The 19,664-nt window shown below is 36.6% G+C and overlaps 3 protein-coding genes across 5 annotated transcripts; 2 read left to right on the forward strand and 1 right to left on the reverse strand.

Moving 5' to 3' along the window:
* On the forward strand, positions 707 to 3,811 carry LOC104703990 (UDP-N-acetylmuramoyl-L-alanyl-D-glutamate--2,6-diaminopimelate ligase-like). The gene is made up of 5 exons (XM_010420099.2): positions 707 to 2,581; positions 2,689 to 2,805; positions 2,895 to 3,070; positions 3,223 to 3,368; positions 3,516 to 3,811. The coding sequence occupies exons 1-5, from the start codon at positions 733 to 735 to the stop codon at positions 3,532 to 3,534; spliced, it is 2,307 nt and encodes a 768-aa protein (XP_010418401.1). The 5' UTR covers positions 707 to 732; the 3' UTR covers positions 3,535 to 3,811.
* On the forward strand, positions 5,919 to 10,827 carry LOC109124486 (signal peptide peptidase-like 2). Of its 3 annotated transcripts, XM_010420101.2 has the most exons (15): positions 5,919 to 6,165; positions 6,503 to 6,661; positions 6,764 to 6,875; positions 7,010 to 7,129; positions 7,263 to 7,362; positions 8,457 to 8,508; positions 8,948 to 9,127; positions 9,214 to 9,248; positions 9,328 to 9,484; positions 9,570 to 9,623; positions 9,722 to 9,814; positions 9,911 to 10,053; positions 10,144 to 10,214; positions 10,290 to 10,373; positions 10,455 to 10,827. In XM_010420101.2, the coding sequence occupies exons 1-15, from the start codon at positions 6,016 to 6,018 to the stop codon at positions 10,565 to 10,567; spliced, it is 1,623 nt and encodes a 540-aa protein (XP_010418403.1). In that variant the 5' UTR covers positions 5,919 to 6,015; the 3' UTR covers positions 10,568 to 10,827. The 3 variants fall into 3 exon arrangements, with proteins under 3 accessions (XP_010418403.1, XP_010418404.1, XP_010418402.1); XM_010420102.2 differs by lacking the exons at positions 8,457 to 8,508; positions 8,948 to 9,127; positions 9,214 to 9,248 and adding exons at positions 7,854 to 8,033; positions 8,120 to 8,154 and having other exon boundaries at positions 7,263 to 7,414; XM_010420100.2 differs by lacking the exons at positions 8,457 to 8,508; positions 8,948 to 9,127; positions 9,214 to 9,248; positions 9,328 to 9,484 and adding exons at positions 7,854 to 8,033; positions 8,120 to 8,154; positions 8,236 to 8,392 and having other exon boundaries at positions 5,920 to 6,165; positions 7,263 to 7,414.
* LOC104703993 (mitogen-activated protein kinase kinase kinase YODA) lies at positions 11,187 to 16,549 on the reverse strand. Its single transcript, XM_010420103.1, has 12 exons — positions 16,208 to 16,549; positions 14,930 to 15,691; positions 14,106 to 14,837; positions 13,756 to 13,843; positions 13,589 to 13,651; positions 13,319 to 13,479; positions 13,149 to 13,224; positions 12,952 to 13,011; positions 12,766 to 12,873; positions 12,442 to 12,681; positions 12,276 to 12,367; positions 11,187 to 12,193 (listed from the first exon to the last, which is right to left on the reverse strand). The coding sequence occupies exons 2-12, from the start codon at positions 15,463 to 15,465 to the stop codon at positions 11,689 to 11,691; spliced, it is 2,661 nt and encodes an 886-aa protein (XP_010418405.1). The 5' UTR covers positions 15,466 to 15,691; positions 16,208 to 16,549; the 3' UTR covers positions 11,187 to 11,688.

A 19,664-nucleotide genomic window follows, 5' to 3' on the forward strand; every position in this document is an offset into this window, starting at 1 on the left:
TGTATTAATGTTTATGTAAATTTTAAACTATATAATATGGCGCTTAAGTTAATATATATTGTCATGTTGATTAATCAAACTAAGTGTACATTGCGTACAACAAAATCAAACTACATTAATTATGTATTAATTTAAGACTATGACATTGTTGAGTGTTTTTTTTTTAATTTTCTTGTCTTATAAAACAAATGGTTGGCTTTTAAAGTTTTAATGACAGCCGCAGGCAGACTTTGACGATGCTCTCGATAACATTGTATTGTGTGACATTCTAAGAAATCAGAAATGACATTACAGCATGTGCACTTCACGTGTTATGAAATGGGCCGAGAGAATGTGAAGGCGAGACCCAATATGAAAAAGGACCACAAACAGTGTAGTAAACCAACTCAACTGAAAATGGCGGTGGTCGGTCGATGTTACAAATTAAAGTGGCCATGTGAGTTTCATCAATGACCAAGATACGGGTTTTTAATAGGAGAAAGAATATTATAATTTACATTCTAAAATAATAGATTTGTCAATTGCTCATCAACATACTCGCATTCGCATATACTTAAATGTTTTAAAAAATCAAACTGGTGGGCTTGTATAGTATGCCATGATTACAGCCTTATAGGCCCATCAAGTAACCATTTACAACGCAGCGTTTCCTTATACGCGGCGTTTTGCAACTGAGCTCTTATCCCCTTGCAAAAACCTTTCACTGCTTTTTTCTCACTCTCTCTCTCTCCAATGGCGCTGTTCACGTTTCCCTCTCCTCACCCAGTCTTTCTCTCTCTAACTGGAACCACCTCTTCCTTCTCTTACAAACCTGTCATCTTACCATTCTCCCGAAATTCCCGTAATCTCACGGTTGCGGCGGGACCTGCTCGCCGGAATTCGTACCCGAACCCTGCAGATGACGATCCACCTGAAGCACCGGAGGATTCAATGCACGGCGTATCGAAGTTTCAGCAGATACAGCGTCAAGCTGCTCGTGCACGGAAGCTAGAGGAAGAAGATTTCGAGAAGAATCGGAACACGTATCTCTCCGCTATCGCCGACGTGGAAGACGCGACGGAGACGGGACGAGACGACGTAGAACCTACCGGCGATCTGTTCTCGGACATCGATAGAGCAATCTCCATGAAACGTAGCGAGTTCGTTAAGCAAGGATTGCTCAAACCTAATCCTCCTAAAACGGCGTCGTCTAAGAAGGTTGAGGAAGGAGGAGATGAGGAAGAAGGTGATGAAACTGATGAGCTTGATGAAGAAGAAGTTGTGGATTTGGATGAGATTGATAAGTTAACTGGATTAACCGAAGTTTCTGATGAAGAAGACTGGGTTGATGAAGAAGGTAACACAAGGACCAACAAGAAGATTGGGTCTGATCATCAATTCGAATTCGATTTGGATGATTTTGGTGAATCTAAAGTGAGAATCGTGGAACCTAAATTCAAAATGAGCTTAGCTGAGCTTTTAGATGAGAGTAAAGTGGTACCAATCTCAGTTTACGGCGATTTAGATGTCGATATCACTGGGATCCAGCAGGACTCTCGAGGTGTAAGCGCCGGAGATCTCTTCGTGTGCTGTTTAGGAAGTGAGAGTTTCTTGAGTGAAGCTGATAAGAGAGGAGCAGTGGCTGTTGTAGCTAGCAAAGAGATTGATATTGAGGATACTTTAGGTTGCAAAGCACTTGTTATTGTTGAAGACACTAATGCAGTTTTAGCAGCTTTAGCTTCTTCGTTTTATAGTCATCCGTCTAAGAACATGGCAGTGATCGGAGTTACTGGTACGACTGGTAAAACGACTTCTACTTATTTGATTAAAAGCCTCTATGAAGCTATGGGTGTGCGAACTGGAATGTTTAGCACAGTTTCTTGTTATATCCATGGTGATAACAAATTAGATACGCCTAATGCTACAACGAATCCTGATGCTGTTTTGGTTCAGAGTTTGATGGCTAAGATGTTGCATAATGGAACTGAAGCTCTGGTTATGGAAGCTTCCCCTCAGGAACTTGCTTTAGGGAAATGTGATGAGGTGGATTTCGACATTGCGGTTTTCACTAATTTGACTAGAGAAAATTCGGATTTCCGTGGTACTGATGAAGAGTATAGAGATGCTGAAGCCAAGTTGTTTGCAAGAATGGTTGATCCGGAAAGGCATAGGAAAGTGGTTAACATAGATGATCCTAACGCTTCATTTTTCGTCCAGCAAGGGAATCCTGATGTTCCTGTTGTGACATTTGCTATGGAGAACACGAAAGCCGATGTTTACCCGTTAAAGTTTGAGCTTTCCTTGTTTGAGACGCAGGTTTTGGTTAATACCCCTCAAGGTATACTGGAGATCTCTTCAGGGTTATTAGGACGTCATAACATCTATAATATTCTTGCGGCTGTGGCTGTTGGGATTGCTGTTGGAGCTCCTCTAGAGGATATTGTTAGGGGTGTTGAGGAAGTCGATGCAGTCCCGGGAAGGTGTGAATTGATTGATGAGGAACAAGCCTTTGGTGTTATTGTGGATCATGCTAACACACCTGGTGGCTTGTCAAGGCTGCTTGATTCAATTCGGGAGCTTAAACCGAGAAGAATCATTACCGGTATATAAATGTTCTTCCATCCATTTTATGCTCATTACTCATGCCTAAAGTCTTTATAATTGTGGTCATCTGATTATTTTAGCTGGCTTTTTTTGTTGTTGTTGAAGTCATTGGTTGTGAGGGTGAGAATGAAAGAGGGAAAAGACCGCTTATGACGAAAATCGCTACTGAAAAGAGTGATGTGACCATGTTGACATCTGATAATCCGAGGAACGAAGATCCATGTAAGTTACTCTAAAATTAGGTTGAGTCTATAAAGTTTGTTTGTGTGGTAAGGTATAATAGTTAGGAAAATTTCCAATGTGGTTTTTAGTGGACATCTTGGATGACATGTTGTCTGGGATTGGATGGACAATGCAAGAGTATTTGAAACATGGCGAACATGATTACTATCCGCCTTTGGCAAATGGTCATAGACTCTTCCTTCACGATATTAGACGTGTAGCTGTGCGTTGTGCCGTTGCTATGGGTGAAGAAGGTGATATGGTTGTAAGTATTCAAATAAACCCATTCTCTGTAGTCTCTACATTACTTTTCAGTGTCTTATCAAAGTTGCTGGATTTGAAACCTTAACAAGCAATCAAAGTAATAAAATCAAATTGTGTTCTTGGAAGCTTGACAATACTGCTTTGTTTCTGCAGGTTGTAGCAGGGAAAGGCCATGAAGCGTATCAGCTTGAAGGTGATAAGAAAGAGTTCTATGATGACCGAGAGGAATGCCGGGAAGCATTGCAATACGTTGATGAGCTCCACCAAGCTGGAATAGACACAAGCGAGTTCCCATGGCGGTAAGTGAGTCGTAACAGTTTCTTTTTTTAGATGATAAAACAATAGACAATATAACCCAAGATTTTGGTCTGTGTGGAGTTGTTGAAACTTCTCAAGATGCTTGCTGATTACTAATCTGTCCCCCTCCTATTACTCTGCTTCTGCAGGTTACCAGAGAGTCATTAATATCTCTGTGGTGAACTCATTAGAAGAGAAGATAGCCTAGCATTTTTTCCACCGCGGCTGAAATGTATTTTGAAAGATCGATTTGCAGGGAGGTAATGGATTCTACAGAAAGAGACATAGAACATGCTCAAGGAAGGAGATTATGGAGATGTAGTCGTGTACCTTCAAGTTCTTCCATTTTTTTTACTTTCCTGTTTCTTTGGTTTCGAGGAAAGCCGAGATATGGAGATGTAGGAAGATTTTAAAGGTGGGAAGAACATGTATATAAATTTTGTCAGAGTTAAAACCCAAAAAAATGCAATTGGTTTCAAATGTTCCAACAAGAGATTAGAAGAACCCTAAAGATACAAAATCAAACATAAGCAAAAATTTAGGGAAACCCAGAAGAAAAATTATTCATACCGTCGAAGAAGAAGTAGAAGTGTGAATTGAGATTGAAGAAGTAGATATTTTGGTTTTGTTCAATTTGGTTGGTTTAATTCGGTTTACACATTTAATTAAAAGAAAAATCGGTTAATTTGGTATTTAAAATCAATTCAAATATGTTTGGTTTGGTTTTTAGTTAACTCATCAACCATTTTATTCCGATCCATTTCAACCCAATCCATTTCAACCTAATCCATTAAACCCATATACCATTTTGATCCATTAACCCATTAAAACTATAACTATCAATCCAATAAGTTTTTAGATAGGTTTGTTTTGGGTTGGTTCGTAAATTTGGAACCATTTTGACACCCCTAATTGTGGGTAAAGAAGAAAACATGAGTTTTTTTAATCTCTATAAGTTTTTTTGCCTAATGATTTTACCAAAAGTTGATTAATAATACTTTTACTGTTTGTAGTATGTGGTAGATGTACTAGGATTAGAAAGAATTCTCAGTGGTAGAATCGTTTATGTAACAATTCTCATAATTTGTATTAAATAATAAATTAAAACGATAAAAAAAACAAAGCTTAAGTATCTAATTTTACATCATGAGTAAGCAAAATAAATAATCACACTTTCAATTTTTCATTAAGCAAATTAGAAAAAATATCAATTCGCATCTAATTACCTATGTAAACAATTTTCCTTCTAATTGGTTCATTTGAACTGATCTTGTACTTTGTTGACAACAAAAAAATTGTGACAAGAACATCAATTACGAAAGTTTGGCAGAGAATAGTCTTTTGAACAATTAAGCATACTTTGAATCTTATTTCTTAATTTCTGGCTATAAATTAAAAGATTCCCATTATCTCATTCGTAAATTTTTTGGGACTACTCTAAAAACAATAAACAAAATAATATAATCAGTAAATCATCATTAATTTTCATCAATAAACCAAATAAATAATAATAATAATAAATTGGTTAGACAAATAAAATATGGTATGTCCTAGGAACTTGTCTTAAATGTTGGAAACAGGTCAATTCACTAATCGTTTACGTAAACTCTTGTTATCTAAGAAATATTAGAATCTATTGTCGGATAAAACCATTTTTTCCAGGGCAAAACAATAGACAGACAAGTATAAAATACATAGGTGAGAATGGTGAATTGGTGGTTGCGAAGTCCTCTAAGCAAGGGAAATATAGCCATAAGTTATTTAAATTTAACAAAGTTTTCGGTCAGGCGGCAATTCTTAAAATAAGAGTTTAATTTAAATATCATAAAAAAAAGATACCACGCAAAGAAAATCTAACCGAAAATTTTTAATAAATGGATTTAAACAAAAAGAATACGGTTTCAATTTGTTAAATATATCTTGCATATGAAGACATGATTGAATAATAACAAGGTTAGGCCTTGTGATTTAAGTATTTGTGACATGAACATAAATTACGAAAGTTTGGCAGAGAATAGTCTTTTTGAATAATTAAGCATACTTTGAATTTTATTTCTTAATTTTTGGCTATAAATTAAAAGATTCCTGTTATTTTATTCATAAATGTTTTGGGACCACTCTAAAAACAATAAATAAAAATAATATAATCAATAAATCATCATTAATTCTTCAATAAACCAAATAAATAATAATAATAATAAATTGGTTAGACAAATAAAACATGGTATGTCCGAGGAACTTGTCTTAAATGTCGGAAACACAGGTCAATTCATTAATCGTTTTGTTAAATAGTGTACAAAATTTCGACAAGAAGATTGTGATATATATAACCAGAACCACCAAGTTTAGCTAAACCGGTCCAATCAGAAAACGCTACAAAACCGGTCCAACAACGGCTTGACCTAACGTCGTCGTTTTCAATGTTTCTTCCTCCTCATCACACCACTTTCACTTTACTTGTCTCGCTTACGTCACTTTCCACAGATCCAACAATGATATCATCAGATCAAAATTAAAAAAAAAATATTCTCATAAAATTGATTTTTCTAAGAATATTTTCCCAATTGGTTTTGTTTTAATTAATCTCTTCCGTGTTTCACTCTTCTCTCTCTCTCTCTCTCTCTGAAGAATCCTTGGGGGAGCATTCCGATGGATTGGCTTCGATTTCTCCGGATTCTTCTCCTTCTATCATCTTCGATTCTACTCTTATCTCTCCCTTCTACTGTCACCGCCGGTGATATCGTTCATCAAGACGATTTAGCTCCCAAGAAACCTGGTTGCGAGAATGACTTCGTTTTGGTACTCCCTCTCTTACTCAATTACCTCCGGATTCAGCTTCTTCTTGACTAATTTGAAAATTAACAAAATCGAAGCTTTCTAATTATATGCTATGGTGACTGACTTCGTGATTAGTTTAGTAATTTTGAGTCTTGAGCGTTAAAGTTTCAACCTTTTTAGCTTTTGTAGTTGATCTAAGTTATGGATTCCTCAATTCTGAGTTAAAGTTTCGACCTTTTAGCTTTTAGTTGTTCTACTTATTGGGTTTATGAAGTCTAGTTCTGAGTGTCATGTTTAATAGATTGGATTTGAAGTTTTATATCTGTGTGATTTGTGGTGACCTGGTTCTTTGCTTAAGGTGAAAGTTCAAACGTGGGTTGATGGTGTTGAGAGTGTGGAGTTTGTTGGGGTTGGGGCTAGATTTGGGAGGCGGATTGTTTCCAAGGAGAAGAACGCAAACCAGACACACCTTGTTTTCGCAAATCCTCCTGATTCTTGTACACCTCTCAAGAACAAGGTTTTTTTATCTAAAGCTTTTTTTTTTATTATGACTTATGACATTAGAAGCAATGCAAGTAAAGTGAAAGCGTTAACTTACAGAGTTCAATTTTTGTTTTAGCTTTCTGGAGATGTTGTTATTGTGGAGCGGGGAAACTGTAGGTTCACAGCGAAGGCAAATAATGCAGAAGCTGCTGGTGCCTCTGCTCTGCTCATCATAAATAATCAGAAAGGTTTACTTGTTTTTCTTTCGATGGTGGCTGTTGAATTTGTCTAATTGCAATCAGTTATCAAGAGTTATTTGGGTATGCTTTACTATCACTGGCAGTATGTTTCTAATTGGTTGTATGTTTGTTTTTTCCGACAGAACTTTACAAAATGGTTTGTGAACCGGATGAAACGGACTTAGATATACAGATTCCTGCCGTCATGCTCCCACAGGATGCTGGTGCAACCTTGCAAACGATGCTAGCCAATAGTTCAAAAGGCACGTCCTAATTATTATTTGTTTAGCTTTTCTTTTTCCAATCACTGTATGCTTCCGAGGTTGTCATTCCAAGCTTACATTATAGTTCATTATATGTATCGGTTAACTCGATAATCTTCTGTACTTGATGCAGTGTCGGCGCAGCTTTACTCCCCAAGACGACCAGCTGTTGATGTAGCCGAAGTATTTTTGTGGTTAATGGCTATCGGTACCATTTTGTGTGCATCTTATTGGTCTGCATGGAGTGCCCGAGAAGCAGCTATTGATCATGATAAGCTACTGAAGGTCCGACATTTTCTACTTGTTTTGGGAATAGTAATATTAGGCTAGGAAGATTTAGTTGGATGGGTTAGGATAACGTAAACTACCAATAACTAGTCCCTTGCGCTTCTTGTGTATTTCCAATGATTCCAAATGGGACAGAGTAGTTGGTAACTTGGTTAGGCGGAGGAAGAAAAGTCCATTATGTATATTGAACAACACGTAGACAATTCTTTTACCAATTATGAAAATGTTGTGTCAAGATGAATCCAAGAAATTGATAGGTAACGGATGGCTTTTCTTAATGAGCTGGGGCCCCTCCTTGAGACATTTGTCTACTTTTGACAAGAGACTCACATGGTTTTGTTTATTTGTTGCTTTTGTTAATGATTTTATTGTCAGTGTTATTTTTCTTGCGTAGGCATTCTTACTTCTAACATTCTTTTTTTCTGCCCAATTGTAGGATGCTATAGATGAAATCCCTAACACAAATGATGGGGGTAGTGGTGTTGTAGAGATCAATACTATTTCAGCTATTTTTTTCGTAGTTCTTGCTTCGGGATTCCTTGTGATTCTTTACAAGCTTATGTCTTATTGGTTTGTGGAGCTTCTTGTGGTTGTTTTCTGCATTGGTGGTGTTGAGGTACCAACTTCTACTCGGTTCTAACTTTAGTTGAATTAAAATACTGGTTATAGTCTGATATGGTGTAATACCTTCTTTATCTTCAGGGTTTGCAAACTTGCCTCGTTGCGTTACTATCAAGGTAAAAGCATGATTCCTTTCAATGCCTACTGCCTTTAATGCACATCATGGAGGATGTCATCATGGACTGTTCTTTTTGCAGATGGTTCCAACGTGCTGCAAATGCTTACGTAAAAGTCCCTTTCCTTGGACCTATCTCTTACCTGACTCTTGCAGTGTCTCCTTTCTGCATTGTCTTTGCTGTCCTCTGGGCTGTTTACAGAGTTGCCTCCTTTGCTTGGATTGGCCAAGATGTTCTTGTAAGGATTGGAGCCTCATAAAAANGTTAATGGCTATCGGTACCATTTTGTGTGCATCTTATTGGTCTGCATGGAGTGCCCGAGAAGCAGCTATTGATCATGATAAGCTACTGAAGGTCCGACATTTTCTACTTGTTTTGGGAATAGTAATATTAGGCTAGGAAGATTTAGTTGGATGGGTTAGGATAACGTAAACTACCAATAACTAGTCCCTTGCGCTTCTTGTGTATTTCCAATGATTCCAAATGGGACAGAGTAGTTGGTAACTTGGTTAGGCGGAGGAAGAAAAGTCCATTATGTATATTGAACAACACGTAGACAATTCTTTTACCAATTATGAAAATGTTGTGTCAAGATGAATCCAAGAAATTGATAGGTAACGGATGGCTTTTCTTAATGAGCTGGGGCCCCTCCTTGAGACATTTGTCTACTTTTGACAAGAGACTCACATGGTTTTGTTTATTTGTTGCTTTTGTTAATGATTTTATTGTCAGTGTTATTTTTCTTGCGTAGGCATTCTTACTTCTAACATTCTTTTTTTCTGCCCAATTGTAGGATGCTATAGATGAAATCCCTAACACAAATGATGGGGGTAGTGGTGTTGTAGAGATCAATACTATTTCAGCTATTTTTTTCGTTGTTCTTGCTTCTGGATTCCTTGTGATTCTTTACAAGCTTATGTCTTATTGGTTTGTGGAGCTTCTTGTGGTTGTTTTCTGCATCGGTGGTGTTGAGGTACCAACTTCTACTCGGTTCTAACTTTAGTTGAATTAAAAAACTGGTTATAGTCTGATATGGTGTAATACCTTGTTTATCTTCAGGGTTTACAAACTTGCCTGGTTGCGTTACTATCAAGGTAAAAGCATGATTCCTTTCAATGCCTTACTGCCTTTAATGCACATCATGGAGGCTGTCATGGACTGTTCTTTTTGCAGATGGTTCCAACGTGCTGCAAATGCTTACGTTAAAGTCCCTTTCCTCGGACCTATCTCTTACCTGACTCTTGCAGTATCTCCTTTCTGCATTGTCTTTGCTGTCCTGTGGGCTGTTTACCGAGTTAACTCCTTTGCGTGGATTGGCCAAGATGTTCTTGTAAGGATTGGAGCCTCATAAAAATTTCATTTACAACTACAATCCACCGTCATGTGGTATGTAATATTGTTGTTCTATTGGCCAGGGTATCGCGTTGATCATCACAGTACTACAGATTGTTCATGTCCCAAATCTAAAGGTATTTTCTTACACATACTTATACTTCATCTTCGAGTCTCCAAAACATTATGAGATATTTGATAAAGAAAAGTTTTAAAGCCATATTACTTGGAACAGGTTGGGACAGTTCTTCTCAGTTGTGCCTTCTTGTACGATATTTTCTGGGTGTTTGTCTCCAAGAAGTTGTTCCACGAAAGCGTAATGATTGTTGTAAGTAAACCAACCAATTCGCCATCCATCATTTGCATATGTATTTAACAATGCCAAACTCAAAAAAAATGCAATGTGCTTCTTTCTTCTTTGCAGGTAGCTCGTGGTGATAAGAGTGGAGAAGATGGCATCCCAATGTTACTGAAGATTCCACGCATGTTCGATCCTTGGGGAGGCTACAGCATTATTGGATTCGGTGATATTCTTTTGCCCGGTTTGCTAATCGCATTTGCTCTCAGGTTCAACAGCCATACTCATCTCTCTCTTAATTCATCATCTATAGTTTCATTTCACCAAGTTGTAAGCTTTTCCAACATTTCTTTTTGCAGATATGACTGGTTAGCTAACAAGACTCTTAGAACCGGCTATTTTATATGGGCAATGGTTGCCTACGGATTAGGTAAAATCACATACAAATCCCACAGATCTTTTTTTTCTTCATTGATAATCATTTGAACATTTTTAAAAACCACAGGTCTTTTGATTACTTACGTGGCTCTAAACCTAATGGATGGACACGGCCAACCCGCATTGCTCTACATTGTCCCTTTCACCCTCGGTAAGCTGGAACTCTCCACATCTCTCGCTCTCTTTCCATAATGTACATCGCATGAGTATGAGTCTCACGATGAAATTACAGGAACAATGTTAACATTAGCTCGAAAACGAGACGATCTTTGGATTCTATGGACAAAAGGAGAGCCAGAAAGGGCTTGTCCTCACCATGTCCGGCTTGAACAATGCTCTGAGTAATGAGGACGACCTGACCAAAAACGGAACGCAAGAGACTTTTACAAAAAGACAACAAAAAAAAAAAGCCTTGGGGTTTGTAACCAATGTAACGTAAGTTGTAAGATTATTTTTCTCTTCATCCTTTTTTAATCATGTGTTGTGTATGTTACTTACACCATCATTATTAAAAGAAGAATCCATTATCGTTCGTTGTCTATAGAAAGACAGAGTAATGTGTATAAACGTAGGCAACTTTCTAAGCTCTCATAATTTGTGGACGATTTTGTAATTTATATATAATAATATATTTTCTAGTTTGTTTTTCTCACTTGCTCGGTTTCCAGAACCCAAATTTTCCTTTGAAATGTTTTCCTCTAAAATGTGAAATTTACTATGGTAAGTGCTTGGTTAAACTTGCACCGTGTAGCAGATCCTCACAACTCGTAAATCGTAATCAATTAAGAAAACAAATTTCTCACAACTCGTAATATTGTAAGACGCGCGAACAAAACACACGACCTAGTGGTCCTATAGTCCATAGCAGAACATTAAACCTTTGAAAAAATAATTCCAAAAGTAGAAACGTAGAGAAGTTCGAACTTTGGGACCAGAGACTACCATTTTTGCTATGCGATTGATGTCAAGAAGCAAGCATCAATATTTGGTGGGATTCTCTTACAATAAAGATAGATTACATCAAAGAGTTTAGATTTTAAAAGATTTAAGATTTTGCCCTTTTTTTCGTCTTCTACATCAGCAACGAATCAGAGACCAAACAAAGAGACGAAGAAAGAGAGAAATAGACTAATTAGGTGATGACCTGTTCTTCCTATACACAAAATCAATTTTTGCTGATATCCTCAGAGAAAGAGAGAGAGACAACATAAAGTCTCTCCAGATTTTCCAAAGACGATAAAAAACGACTCCTCATTTCTTGATATTAGCCAATGGTTCAAGGTTTTGAGACGCGTCTCTGTAACCCTAACCCCCGATCCTAAACCTCGAGATCCTGACCCTTCATGCTGTGTTGCAATTCCGAGATCCTGAAGGAGGAGTTTCTGCAGCTATTTGTTTTGATGTTTTTTTTTTCCATAGGGTTTTATGGTTCTGTCATTGGTGTCGAATCATTTGACTCGAACGGGTTAGGGTCCTCTGTTTGCCGAACCGGGAGTTGAAAAACCGGGTCTCAGGTTGAGGGACTTCAGTTTCAGATGCTCACTTAAGAGCTGTTGGGACACATGATCAGATAGGACTGGCTGGTTGTCCTTGTTCCAATTATAGCCTGGCTGTATCGAACCGTTGTTGTCCCAAAATATATGAGGAGGCGTCCTTGGACTACTCCTCGACCGATCTTGCTGCCTACTAGGCTCCTGAAAGAAACTGTTGGTGTAGAAATTCCCGCCACTTCCCGGGCTTCTGCTTGATCCTATGCCTTCATGCAAGAAGTTGACTGTAGTTTGTCTTTGGTGATGGAACGGGATGGCTCCACCGCACCCTGTTAAAGGTGTTGATGAACCAGATAGAGCATGGGGACTAGATATTGGGGATGGAGATCTTCTCCCGCTAATGTGTGGTGAATGCGAGTGAAAGATTGGACTACCGACTGGTGAAATCGGGCATGACATGTTCCTAGGAGATTGCGATATACTGCGACCAAAAGGTGGAGACTTTAGCCACAAAGAAGTTCATGTTGGAAAATGAAGATAGAAACGGAATGGCTCAAGGGTACCTGAATCCCGAGCCAGGTTTTAATCCTCTCTGCTGGTAATTGGTTGCATCTTCCGAGTCTAAGCACGGAAGACTCCTTGCGTGTCCAATGTCCTGAAACAGACATATTTTTGTCAGGTAATCAGAAGCATAAAGAATTTAGAATTGGGGAATCTGAGCCTTCATACCAGTGATCTCATGGTGCTTGAAGCTACATTCATGGCTTCTGCAGGCTCGCCACTCACCATAGGCCTTTCCATCGGCATCACATTTCTCACAAAAGCGTGGTCCAAAAGCTGAGCAGCTGTAGGACGATTTGAGGGGTTTCTTTGTAGGCATTTTCTTACAAAATCCTTACCCTCTTCAGATAAATGATCAGGGATATCTGGAAGCTCCTTGCTGTTTCCAATCTTGAACATAGCAGGAACCTACAAAGAACTCAAATAGATAAGGATGGAGTAGTCGCATCAGTAATTCTCATATTTGTTCGAGTACTTATATAATTTACTAACCCCTTCATACTGGCTCCATGGAGGTTTCGTTGTAGCCATTTCTAAAACAGTACATCCAAGACTCCATATGTCGACTGCAAGGTTACTGCCATTTGAATTCTTTATCACCTGAAATCCAAGCAAGACAAAAAGGATCAGCATTAAGCCTCTCAACATGAAACCGACAGTTTGTAGCAGCATACTGACCTCAGGTGCCATCCAATATGGGCTCCCTTTGAATGATAAAGGACCAGATTGAGCAGTAATCTGCATTTTGTTCATGAATTTGAATTAGATCTAGGAAAATTTCTAGCTAGGCGTAGCATAATTTATTTGGATAGGAACATTTTCAAACAGGACTAAAACAAAACATGGGAACGAGATTGCAGAGAACGTATCCATACATGTTTTGCCATCCCAAAATCAGCCACTTTTACCCGTCCATGGGGATCCACCAATATATTTGCTCCTTTGATATCCCTGGATAAAATTAAAATCCGTATCCACTTAATCCTCCAACAAATGAAGGATGAAGAAAAACGAGGGAATCAGGAAAATGGATAGAATTAACCACCTATGAACAGTATTTTTGGCGTGCAAATACGCAAGCCCTGATAAAATTTGTTGCGTGTAGTTGCGGATGGCATTCTCACCAAATTGTCCATACTCTTGAAGAAGTTTATAGATTGAACCACCAGAGACATACTCCAGATATATATACAGTTTGTCATCTACCTGTAACAGGACGGAAAAGTAAATAGTAGTCATGTGCATGGGTTCGTTCAGCTGAATAGTTGACAGTATCAGAAAATAGAAATGACCCAAAAATATCTGTAACACTTACGGTTTCAGATCCATAATACTGCACTATATTAGGGTGTCGTAAACGGCTTAGAACTGAAATTTCCTGTGAAAGTTAATCATTGTAAATAAGCTGCACAGTAAGAAATTTAAAGACTAAAAGCACCAAGAGCAGCGTTTGTTGTTCTGAACAGATGATGTGTAACTCACTTGTCCTAATTGTTGTGCACTCTCCCTTGACTTGGGGTCATCTGAGCATAGAGTAACTTCTTTCATGGCACACATTTCGCCACTTTCACTGGGGACGAAAACATAATCAATTAAACCAGGGGTGGCATATAATACAAGTTTCTTTTTCTTTATTTTGGGTCAAAGCAACATACAAGTTTCTATTCAATATTATTGTACCCATGAAAACTGAGATATGGACGAAGAAACTTAACCATCATGTGGAGCAATTCTAGCAGTATAAAATAGATCTTAGCAACGATATTCTTCCCATATCTAAAATATAATGAGAGCATCTTTCAAACTAAAATCAGACTTGTATAGTTGCGAACCTGTTAAAGCCAAGATATACATGTCCAAAACTGCCCATCCCCAGCAATCTCCCTTTTTTCCATCGCGATCCAGGGCTTACAGTAGCCTCTGCCCTTGCTGGACTTCGGGGGACAGACGGAGATGTTGCTGCTGAATATGTGGGCGAAAACGGACAAGTATTAGAAATTAATAAAGGCGGGAGAGGCAGACGGTGGCTTTGCTGTCTATTATCATCAAGTCTTCTAGTAGGTGACCCGGTAGTTGACCCTCCAGCTCGAGGATGAAGAGGTGTAACAGCACCACTTTGAATTCTGGAGCTAGGACCAGGGCTCGTCATTCTTGGACTAGGTACAGGGGAACATTCAGGGCTACACCTGCTCTGAGGCCAAAACAGCTGAGTAGCCATATCTCCACCAATGGAATTGTTACCTGAGTTGTAACCTGAACCTGGGCTTGAGCACTGTCCAGATCCAAGCAAGGAAACATCTGAATATGGTTTGCTAATCAACAATCCATGGTTTGAGACTTGATCTGGGACAAAGGATCTCATTGGACTCCTAGAAGGACTAGACAACAAGCTATCTGGGGCACTGCAGAGCACTAAATCTCGTTGCGGGATTTGTAGATTCTTCACATGAGTACCCAGAGGTCTCCGCCTCGGAGATGCCGATAGGATTCTGTTTTTATTAGACACGTTTGAGACTGGCTTGAACATCTCAGCTGAGTTTTTATTACTATGCATGAGCTGATCCCTATACATAAGAGTAGGATACAACATGTTAAGAAATAGGGAGCAAGAGAAAGAGCAAAATCCACAACAGTAACAATCACAATTCAAACTCACCTCGAAGAAATATTTACTGGTGTCCGGTTTCCATTTTCACAATCAGAAGCCAATGGACTGAGGAGAGAATCAGATGGATTGTCACCCACAGAACTTCCACTGGACACAGAAGCAGTGGCAAAATCAGCCTCAGCACCGGTAATATCAGGCATGCTTGTAGCATTATGGGGCTTTGGAAGTGGCAACCATGATGGCTTGACATTAGCATCTAAACCTGGTCTCTGTGATCCATTCATTCCCGAATCAGTGCTCGTTACAATAGGACGGACAATAGGACGAGGAAGAGGTACAGCAGGAGATCTTTCTGCAAAACTCTGACAACGTGAAACCCGAGTAGAAGGAGAAGGAGATCTTGATGGTAACCGAGATATAGCTCCTCTTTCAGACACAATTTCATCACGTCGTCTTCTTGATTTTCTCGACCGACCACTAGACCTATCCTCAGATGCGAATCCCAATTTCCGATTAAACGCATCAATGAGGCTCTCCTTGTTAGTTTTCTTTTTTTCATCTTTGGATTTACTCCACCAAGGCATGATCTTTCTTCCCAACAACAACCCGAGTGGCACACTCACACTATCACTCTCTTTTTAAAAGACCTTGTTTCAACACTACAAAGTAACAATCCTTTTGACCACTTCAAAGATCATACTTGGTTGACCCAACAAAGGTCAACAAACGAAGAAAAGTCCCAATATAAACTCCATTTTTTTTTAATTAACGCATTGGTGTTTGACCAATACCAAGAACCAGGTGAAAGATCTGATTACAACAACAAAACAAAGCGTTAGGGGTTTCAACTCTAGCTTCCAAGAAGAACGTTCGAAGATACAAACAGATTTTTAAAAAAAATCACCAAAATCCAAAATTCAAACAAGAAGACAAATCCTGATTTCCAGCAAATTCTTAAATAGCATGATACCAAAAGAGTATATATATCTCCAGATTAATATAGCGATACGTTACTAGTATATCAAAAAATGAATGTGATCATCTTCAAGCTAAGCTACACAAGATCCATTTTGCAACAGTAAACTTGAAAATCTCCACCTCACAAACAGATCTACACAGGAAAGATTCCATGAGTAGCTACCTAGAAAACTCCAGAAACAAACAAACAAAAACCCTAAGCTAGAACAACAAAAATTGCTCAAATCACACCCACACAACAAAAATCAAAGGATTAACATAGACGCAGACCCAAAGCATGAATCAATTTCATGGAGAAAGCTTAATCGAAGACCTAAATTACTTGAGGGAAAAAAAAAACAAAATTACCAGATTCAGCAGCTTGAGAAATGGAATCAAATCTCGAGAAAGCTCAGAGACTCTCTCTCAATCGAGAATCGCAAAGAGAACAACAACAGAGAAACAGTAAAGCGTTTCAGATCCCTAAAATCGTAAGCTAAACAAGAGTGAGACTATGCAAAGTATAAAAGAGTTTTAAAAGAGCTTCCTCTCACTAACAGTGAACTGAGTTTAGTGACACACACACAGAGAGAGAGGAAGAGATAACGAAGACGAAGAAGACGAAGAGGCTGAGAAAGAAAAAGAGAGAGAGAATAAGAACTAGAGAGAGAGAAAGAGAAGGAGAGAGAGCGCGTTTGAAGAAAGCATTCACTCTTTCAGATTTCCTTCTTTGGTGCGTTAATCTTTGTAGTAACTAATTAAAGATTACTAATAGCCTAATAATACTAATATAACCGATAATATAATAATTTAATTTCTTTTTTTAACTTTTTTTTAATTTCTTATGGAAAAAGACAGAACTTATAAAAATAGTATACAATACAAAAATTGAAAAGACAGAGCTCCGATTTTATTCTGATTTTTTTTTTTTTTTTACCGTATATGAAGGAAAATAAAGTTTTGAAAACTAGTAATTAAGAAATACTTATAAAGTCTTGATCACTGGACTAATTAAGCTAGCGACTAATAATGAGTATCTTTATCTTTTTTGTTTCTTAGTTGTCTGATTGATATAAAAAAAAAACGAATAAGCTTTAGTATATTAGTAACACTTAAATTTGAGAATTATTTCCTTGATTTATGCTTAGTTTGGTGAGTTTTAGTACTTTATAGTAATATTTTCAAATAAGGGAACAATGTGAAATAATTCCAATTCATTGGGTGTTAAGTGGAAAAAAAAAACAATACTATAGTTGATGGATTCGAACATAAACTAAATTATCACTTTTTGCTAATTGCATCATTTAATCAAGAAGTGAAACGTGAGAATTAGAAGAAGAAGAAAAATTAGTTAAGTGACAAGAGGGGATGCATGATGTGTTCTCTACTAACACGTCACCTAATCGATCTTAACGGTTAGATTGAGAGATAATGATGTCACACGTTAGGCTATTTTTGTGAGACGCGTTGTTATTGATTTGTCAATGTTAAAAAAAGCACATAACCAAAATGTAGTATACATCCCATGATACTTTCACTTAAACAAATAAGATGCGTGTATAAACCCACGTAATATACAAAATATTATTTTATTTATGCATGCACCAACAGATTTGTGAAGATTATATGAGGAGAATACAATATCAAAGTATTTGAAGATATGATTCTGTTCGAATACTATAGTTTCAAAAAATAGTATATTGTATCCAAACCTAAATTTTTAACTGTTAAATGTATTCGTCATTCAATGATTATACACAATATATCTTATTTTTTCCTTTGAAGATATGCAGCTCTATATCGTGATTTTTCCTATGTATTAATTTTATACATAACGTATAAAAAGATATACACAGACGATACATTGTAAGTGATGATATATAATTAGAGGTAACCGATAAAAGACCTTATTTACAATAATACATTTTTCTTAATTTTTAATTAATTAGTTATCAAAAATGATCACTTAAAAATTTAAAATATTTGTTTTGTGTTTTTCTGTCGCACTTGATTAATATTATATTTTTTGATATTATTAAATTCGCTATACGCCGTGTGGAACGGTTTTAAAAACATAGATTTAGTCGTTACTCATTATTAACTTTTAATCATGTGATAATAATAAAAATATAGGTAGATTACAAATTATAGCTTTTATATATTTAACTCATAAATATGATATAATGACAAAATTAAAATAAAAAATCTTGATCTTTTACATTTTCTTATATTGTTATACACCTAAACCCTTTTTAAAAAAAGATATTCAGCTCTATCATGATTTTTTCCTATTGATTATGATCATGTATTTACTTTGATATATAACATAAGAAAAGACATGATTATTACATAAATTACATTGTAATCGATTATATATAATTAGAGGAAACTTGAAAATACCTTATTTTACAATATATCTTTCTTGATTTTTTTGTATTTATTATTTATGAGCTAATAATCATTTGAATATTTAAAAAGAATGATTATTCTGTATTTTTGTGTCGCATTTTATTATTATTAAAACCGTTCCGTGCTGTGTGGAATGGTCTCTATTCAAAACCACAAATTAGTTCTACTATATTTTAGAGTTTTAGTCTGTTATATTTTGTTTTTATTAAAATCGCTTCGTGCTGTGCGGAATGGTCTCTGTCCGAAACCACAAATTTAGTCAATATTAATTTATTTTTGTACAACAATCATATCTAATTATTAACATTAAAATATGTGATGATATAAAATTAGATATAGTTGGATTATAAACTATAGTTTTTTACATATTTAACTCGGACAGATGATGCAACGACAATATTGAAACTAGATGATCTTGATCACTTTTTGATACTGCTATACACTAAAAATTCTAAAATCGTTAATGTGGAAGAGTGTGAATTATTATTATGTGATGCTACTTGGGAGTTCGGACGTCTAGTATATGTAATTAATGTATAAAACCATTGCATGTCAATGTCATATTCACGTGTTTGGACGAGCATGTTAACTTAGAACATTCAAATTGGGTGGTTTCATTGCTTGGCACCGTTGACCTTATGCGTTTTCTTCCAGTTTGACCTCGACCTTGGGACAAAAAACTACTAACTGATACTTATACTACAAGAAAAATTTGTAAGTAATAAATACAAAACATTTGACTAAATGTCTAAATGAATTCTTCTTTTAACATTTGATGCATTTACCACATTAGCTTGCTCACTTTCAACATTAGATGCATTTACCACATTAACTTGCTCACTTTTAACATTATATGCACTTATTCTTTTCACAAATCTATCTAAAGAACCTCTTTATGGTCATATGCAACAACAAAAATCTGTATAAATCTGAATGTTTAGTAGTGATTTGCTGTTGTTACCCCTCCATATCTTTAATATGGATGTAGGTGCAACTAATCAGCATGATTACATTCGTCAGCTGGAGTTTGGAGATGTCTACAACGATATTGGACCAGTGGAGGATAATAATTTGGTTTTCTAAAAAGCTATGTTAAACACAAGACTTGTTTTTAGATTATTTTTTATTAATTGTGGGTAAAGAAGAAAACATGAATTTTTTTAATCTCTATAAGTTTTTTTGTCTTATGGTTTTACCAAAAATTGATTAATAATACTTTTACAGTTTGTAGTATGTGGTAGATGTACTAGGATCAGAAAGAATTGTTAGTGGTAGAATCGTTTATGTAACAATTCTCATAATTTGTATTAAATAATAAATCACAACGATAAAAAAACAAAGCTTAAGTATCTAAATTCACATCATGAGTAACCAAAACAAAATTATAACACTTTCAATTTTTCATTAAGCAAATCAG

This window comes from Camelina sativa, chromosome 7, assembly GCF_000633955.1.
Source record: "Camelina sativa cultivar DH55 chromosome 7, Cs, whole genome shotgun sequence".
NCBI classification, from domain to species: Eukaryota; Viridiplantae; Streptophyta; class Magnoliopsida; order Brassicales; family Brassicaceae; genus Camelina; species Camelina sativa.